This window comes from Oryzias melastigma, unplaced genomic scaffold (genome assembly GCF_002922805.2).
Source record: "Oryzias melastigma strain HK-1 unplaced genomic scaffold, ASM292280v2 sc00295, whole genome shotgun sequence".
Lineage (NCBI taxonomy): Eukaryota > Metazoa > Chordata > Actinopteri > Beloniformes > Adrianichthyidae > Oryzias > Oryzias melastigma.
Window position 1 is genome coordinate 13,327 of NW_023416910.1, and position 7,288 is coordinate 20,614.

General features: G+C 39.8%; 1 protein-coding gene across 3 annotated transcripts in view; it reads right to left on the reverse strand.

Annotated features, from left to right (window-relative positions):
* aass (aminoadipate-semialdehyde synthase) overlaps positions 1-7,288 on the reverse strand; it is a gene marked incomplete in the record, with an annotated part of 177,904 nt that continues 170,616 nt past the window's right edge. For all 3 annotated transcript variants that reach the window (XM_024262395.2, XM_024262393.2, XM_024262394.2), the window contains 4 exon segments: positions 1-698; positions 2,765-2,941; positions 3,025-3,113; positions 6,004-6,119. In XM_024262395.2, coding sequence (XP_024118163.1) covers positions 580-698; positions 2,765-2,941; positions 3,025-3,113; positions 6,004-6,119 — 501 coding nt within the window.

Genomic DNA, 7,288 nt, shown 5'->3' on the forward strand with positions numbered 1-7,288 from the left:
TCCCTAATGGAAGATCGGTTATTTATAAGCTTCTCTGAAATATACATTTCTGTGACTGTTCAAAAGATTATTCGTGAAAGTCACTTTTCTATGCAAACACCTTCAGTCTGTTCTTCTGTTCCTGCACTTATCCTATCCATTTGCAGAGAAAGGTTCCACATACAAGTTATCTAGTGGTGCACACCCCTGGCCTGCTTTTAATGCTAAAATGACTAAAATGTAATAGAGAGAATCTGGTCAAGTTTTCAGAAAAAAGATCGTTGAGACGTTGTCATTTTACTACCCCGACCAAACTTTACAGCTCAAGTGAATGAAGGTGTAGCCGAGAGAATCTGTTTTGCTTTTTTTCTTCAAAATAAAAGATCACCAGGGCTCAAAACAAAAAACAGGTATAATTTATTTGTTCTTCCGCGGACCGTCTGCAGCCCAATGGTTGGGCACTATTGATCTAAAGAACAGCTCATGCACAGTTCCAGATATAAAGAATACGGACCTTGTGTTTGATTTGGAAATGCAATAATGTCTTTACACTAAGGAAAAAAAATCTAAACTTAATTTCAAACTGACAGATATTTTATTTTATTCCTGGAGGGTGGATTTTGATAGTATATGCAGTCCTTCTTCCTTCAGTCGGGCCAGGGCTGGCTTATAGATCTCTTGGGTCAGCGGTACCACTAGGCCTCTTGTGTTGATTTCTCCTACAGAAAAACCAAATATTTAGGTTCAACATATGTGTGGTATCAAAAGAAAACAATCCTTTTTCAGAGTGACATCAGACAAAACGGTGACATCACTGCCAGTGTGTAAAGTTATTTCGAGTCTAGACAGGCAAAGATGAACGCTGTTTAACACGATTTAACAACTGTAATGGAAAACTTTTAAAATATTTATTTTATAAATGTCCTTCCTAACTGTATACATTTCTACTCTTAGACCGTTCACAAATCAAAATACAAATGTATGTCCTCCAACATTGGAGGTTCCAGTGAAAGCATCAACCCTTCATTTAAGCAGATATTACTCTGATGGTATATATTTTGATGGATTTTTATTTGGCCATCTGCGGCCCGCAGGATGATGATTTGCGGCCCCCGTCTTCACATGAAAGATTAATGTTGGTGCGGCCCGCAAGATTGATATGAATGAGTGCAGCGTGCAGAGCTGAACGAACCAATCACGGTGAGATATATGGCTCTGGAGGCGGGATATTGGTGGGATGTCCAGTACCTCCTCACTCCTTTATTCATTCATTCATTAATTCCTCCAGTCAGCTGGACGGAGGAGGAGCCATGAAGCTGCTTGAAGTGCTTACACACTGAAGGTGATTCACGTGCCCCGCCCCTCTTTCGACGCGTGACAAATTCACAAAACGTGTTTCTGTCACTACGCCGGGTGTGGGAGGAGCTAGCAGCTCCATCTGTGGACGTCTCACTTAGAATAATTGGGAGACTTTTATTTATGTCAAAACTCGCAGAAATAAGACATCTCCGTGCACCTGAGAGATGCGCGCGAGCAGAATCTCAGTGAGCGCGCTGCTCTCAGCTTAGAAATGGAGGAGGAGCTGTTAATACAGACATTTGAAACTGAATAAAAATTGTTTTCTCTTACCAGAATTTCTCTGGTATTTTCGCTAACGCCCCACCCCCCATGAAGAACTTAATCCCCACCTCCACCCCCACCCCCTACAACTTTCTGCTGCAAATATAATCGGTATCATTAGTTAATTTGCTCAAGTTAAACGTATATCTCCTCAAAATATTGTACTTTTGTTATCATTAAAGAATAATTTTTTTTTAAAAACTTCTAAATAATCTGTTTTTTCTTAGAATCCTTCCAAAACTTTCAGACAAAGTAAAAACAAGTTTTCCTTGTTTCCCTCCACAGTAGTGATGAATTATGGGTTTTCTCGGAGATTCAGTTCTTTGGTTCCCTGTAAACAGTGGCTCTTTCTGCTACCAAATGAATTTCTAGGCTGTTTTTGCTATATTTAATTTATTATCAACTACTATGTAGGATTATGCACAATATCCATAACTAATGTAAACATGTTTTTATTCACATTCCCCCCAGGGGAGGGGGCGCCTCACCATTTGAGAAACACTGTTCTAGTCAGTCAATATGTGGTTTCTACAGTCATCTGTATCTGCTGTATGGTCAATGTTATTATTTTATTTATAATGATTGATTTTCTAATTCATTTTTTAAAATTAATCAATTAATTAAATTCATTATTTCGTGTTAAAAATAAAGATGTTTGAGAACATTGGAATGTTTAATCAGCGATTTTCTTGTGAAAATCCTGATGCGGCCCAGCCTCACCCAGAATCTGCCTCCAGCGGCCTCCAGCTGAATTGAGTTTGAGACCCCTGATTTATAGGAATTCGGGGAAGCAGTTGAGCCATTTTCTGCAGGCAGGGTTACTGACATTTGTATTTTGATTTGTGAACAATCTAAGAGAGGAAAACAAAAAGATTTGTAAAATAATTATTATCCAATTTTCCGTTTCGACTTTTATTATTTACATAACATTTGTGTTAAACAGCGTTCAGTTCTACGCTTTGCCAGTCTAGATTCGTAAACCAAAAACAATTTTACATCCTGACAACGATGTCACCGTTTAGCCTGACGTCACGCAAAAAGGGTCTATAATCAATAAAAGGGACATCCTCAGTAATTTGTCTTGAGATGATAGTTTTCTGTATCTATGAGATACTTTGACAAAGGCTGGGAAAATGTAAATGTTTTTCAATGTGATTTTACTAACCGTTAAGGACCATACGAGAAGCAATGGCTGCTGGGTACCCTACAGTCTTGGCCATGGCAGAGAAACCATTTGCGTCACCATATACCACCAGACTGATGTGTCTGGTTTCCAGCTCACCAGTTGAGTGTCTTATCCCCACATCATTTCTCATAATCACCATGTCTCTCTCACTTTTGTCTAATGATACAAGATAAAGGATATTAGATTATGCCAGCATTCTTTTGACAAAGGTATTTGTATGAAACTGTGAAACATCCCACCAAAAGAAAGTTTGGCTTCCAGATGTTTTGCAACAGCAGCCAGAATACTTTCAGCATAAGGGACTGATTCATCTCCAAGCATCCCAAACCTGCAAAAAGTCAACATGAATATATTTATATTAGTATTGACTATTATCCATACCATCCCACTAAATGATGAGTGGTGTACACTTGTATAGAGCTTTTCAACCTTCCTTTTAAGGCCCAAAGCACTTTACAGTCACAGACACATTCACACGATGATGCCAGCTCTGCTACCAAACACCGGCACCACCCTTCCACCAGAGGCAATGTGGGGTTCAGATGTCTATTAGATCACTAACATACAAGAATGGTAGACGTCTACATGACATCTTTGCCAACTCTATTTTCCTGTTCTATTACAGGGGTTCTCATTATATCGAAAGCAATCAAAGGAAATATGGGTAGATTACAGGCCACCAAAAATAAATAAATTATATTGACAAAGTTATAATTATTATTTTATAATTACACACACATATATATATATACATCAGGGATCCCACGATTAGTCGTCGACTAATCGACTATTTAAATAGTAAATGACTAATTTAATAGTTTAGTTGTTTAGATTAGTTGTTTCTTAATTATTGATTTTTTTTTACCTAAAACTGCAGTGCACACTTGGGCCCACCTCTGTCATTCTCTTTGACACACATACGCAGTAATGCTAATGTGGGTCAATATTGAAGCCACAACGAGTTATAGGAAGACTTGAGGACCGTAATTACAGCCAACGAAAGTGTGGAAAACAGAAAAAGTTAAAGAAAAAAAAGTTTCCAGTGCGATATCTGCAAGGCAGACCTTATGTTTTACAGTAGCACAACAGTGGTGCATGAACTCAACTCAGCTTTCTTTATATAGCACTTTCACAGAGCACGCAGCTAAAACAAAGTGCTGAACACCAAAGACATAAAAGACAGTCACACTAAGACAAGATAAATAGGTAAGTAAAAACAATAAGAATAATAAATAAGATAGTAAAAGCAGTAAAAAAAATAGTACAAACAGCAGGAGTCTCACATTGGGTTAAAAGCCAGGGCATAAAAATGAGTCTTTAGAGGTGCTTTCAAAATGGGCAGAGACGGTGCTTCTCTGATAAACAATGGCAAAGAATTCCAGAGCCTGGGGCCAGCAACCGCAAAAGCCCTGTCCCCTCTGAGCTTACGCCTGGACCTCGGTGTCTCCAGAAGGAGCTGGTAAGCTGATCTGAGGCACCGGGCGAGCGAATAAGGAGAAACCAGCTCAGAGAGGTACAGCGGGGAAAGACTGTGTAAAGACTTAAAAACAAATAAAAGAATCTTAAAATGAATTCTAAAATGTACAGGCAGCCAAGAGGTGAGCAGCTGCATGTTGAACACGTTGGAGGCGTGAGAGAGATGTCTGGCTAAGTCCAAGGTAAAGTGAGTTACAGTAATCCAGCCAAGACGTGATAAAGGCGTGGATTACTGTTTCAAAATGTGCAGAACATAAAAATGGTTTCACCTTGGAGAGTTGCCGAAGATTAAAAAAGCTTGTTTTCACCACTGAGCTGACCTGGTGATCAAGCTTAAAATGACTATCAAACTTAAAACCTAAATTAGAAACAGTTGACTTTAAAATGTTAGTCAAATGACCCAGATCAATTGGAGATGATCCTCTGAGATCATTTGGTCCAAACACAAGTGCTTCTGTTTTGTTCTCATTGAAGCTCAAGAAACTTAGGGCCAACCAGTCCTTAATATCTGAAAGGCATGATAAAAGCGGGCTAGCCGAAAAAGCGTCCATATTTTTCAATGGAAGGTAGATCTGACTATCATCAGCATACAGGTGAAAAGAAACCCCGTGCCTTCTCAGAATGGACTCTAATGATAGGAGTCGACAGACATGGCCCTACTTGTGTGCAGACCTGAAATCCAGCTGGGCGGCTGGTTTCCACCGTATCACACATGACAGAAGCTGCGGTCACTCTTATTCTCGTTCCCGGGCCGTCTTATTCCGGATCCATCCGCTTCACTTGTTAACATTCTGCGTGTCTCCAATTCATCGCCACCCAAAGCGATCTAATCTAATCTAATCCCAATCTACCGTGACAACAGTCATGGATGACGACGCATCTTCATGACTCTTTTTCCCTTCTGACTTTTTAAAGAGAGGCGCGCTCTTTTTTAGGATTACTCTCTAGTCTTTTTAGACTTTTTTCTCTTTCCCCGCCCCGCAGGCGCGCACATGGAAGGACGGAGTTTTGCTGTGCGCAAACGCGCGAATGGGTGGATAGTGATCTGCTGTGCGCAAATGTGCATGCGGAAGGACACAGATCTGCTGTGCGCAAAGGCGCACTTAGGACGATGGAGATCTGCTGTGCGCGGGCACAGTTGGAGGACAACTGAGCTGTGAACTTTAAGACAGTGGGCCCCAACCTTTGGGCTGCTGACCGGTATCGGTCCGTGGATCACTTGGTACTTTTTATTTTTAAAATTGTGATACCGAATTGTAAATTTTCATATTGAATTGTAAATTACAAAATGAATTTTCATTTTGCAAGTCTGAATTGAATATTGAATTGGAAATTGAAAAATGCATTTTCAAATTGCATGATGAATTTGCAAATTGAATTGAAAAATGCATAATACTTTGAACTATGACCTAAAAAAACTTCCATACAGAAGAAGAACAATAGAATAAAAATAATAAAAGAGAAGAACAATAGTTTGATTACATAACACAATCAAACTAACAAGTCAAAGTAATACAATAAGTAAAAAGTAATAAGTAATAATTAAAAAGTAAAAATAAGTAAAAAAAAATACAAAAGAGAATAATAAAAGATGAAAAAGAAGGTGATTAAAATCCAGGTACATAAGACGAATGGGATATGTATAAGTATGAGACTAGAGTTCATACTTAACACACACATGCTTTGCAGACATGGATTTTAAACATTTCCAAATAACTTTTTAAAGACAGTGACTTTTTTACCATCTTAAGGTATCCATTTTGAAGTGGTCTTGGCCAATGTGGCAAAATACAGCTTGTTCAAAGGCTTCTTGAGAGATAGAAGGGGAAATTCCCATCTGACGACAAAGAAGGTCTTTCTACAACCAGTAGAGGGGGAAAAAAAGATATGGCAATATTATTAAGTTTTACTTTTAATAAGTACAAACTTGGAAACAATTGTGCTCAACACTACAAATGCATTTCTTTTGTCTTCTATGAAGATGACCAGCTCTTATACCATGGTCCGGGTGAATACTTGATTCTGATTGGCTGCTGGGTGTGGATTAAAAAGCGATAAACCACATATATATATCAAAGAGACATCAAAGAGAGATAATTGGTTATTTTATATTTAATAAACAGTGTTTTTATTTTGATAAAAGGATTATGAATTAATGAAGCTTTATTGATTTTATATCGATATCTATCCGTCTATTGATGGATATTTTATATATATATACTCTGTATATATATCATTTCAAGTTTCTCCCTCGTGATCTTAACCCTACAGAAGTTGCACAAGTTGTCCAACTTCTCCAGAATGGCACATCCACACGTACTGCAGCATGTGTTCTTTTAGTTTTTGAAGGCAGTATATATATATTTCGCTCATCCAATCCCCATGTGTTTTGTGGATTTGGAGAAGGCGTTTAACCGCGTCCCCCGCTGTGTCCTGTGGAGGGTGCTCTGGGAGTATGGGGTCCGGGGAGCCTTACTGAGGACTGTTCGGTCTCTGTATGACCGGAGCAGGAGCTTGGTTCACATAGCCGGCAGGAAGTCAGACCAGTTCCCGGTGCATGTTGGACTCTGGTAGGGCTGCCCTTTATAACCAGTTCTGTTCATAGTCTTTATGGATCCCCTCTGGCACGAGGGGATCTGGTTTGGGGACCACAGGATTTCCTCTGCTCTTTGCAGATGATGTTGTTTTGTTGGCTTCATCGAGCCAGGACCTCCAGCATGCATTGGAGCAGTTTGCAGCCGAGTGTGAAGTGGCTGGGATGAGGGTCAGCACCGCTAAGTCTGAGGCCATGGTTCTCGACCGGAGAAAGGTAGTTTGCCCTCTCTGGGTGGGTGGAGTGCTTCTGCCTCAGGTGGAGGAGTTTAAATATCTTGGAGTCTTGTTCAGGAGTGAGGGAAGATCAGAGCGGGAGATCGACAGGCGGATTGGAGCTGTGTCCACTATTTTGCGGTCGCTGTACTGGTCCGTTGTGGTGAAAAGAGAGCTGAGCCAGAAAGCAAAGCTCTCAATTTACCGGTCGATCTTCGT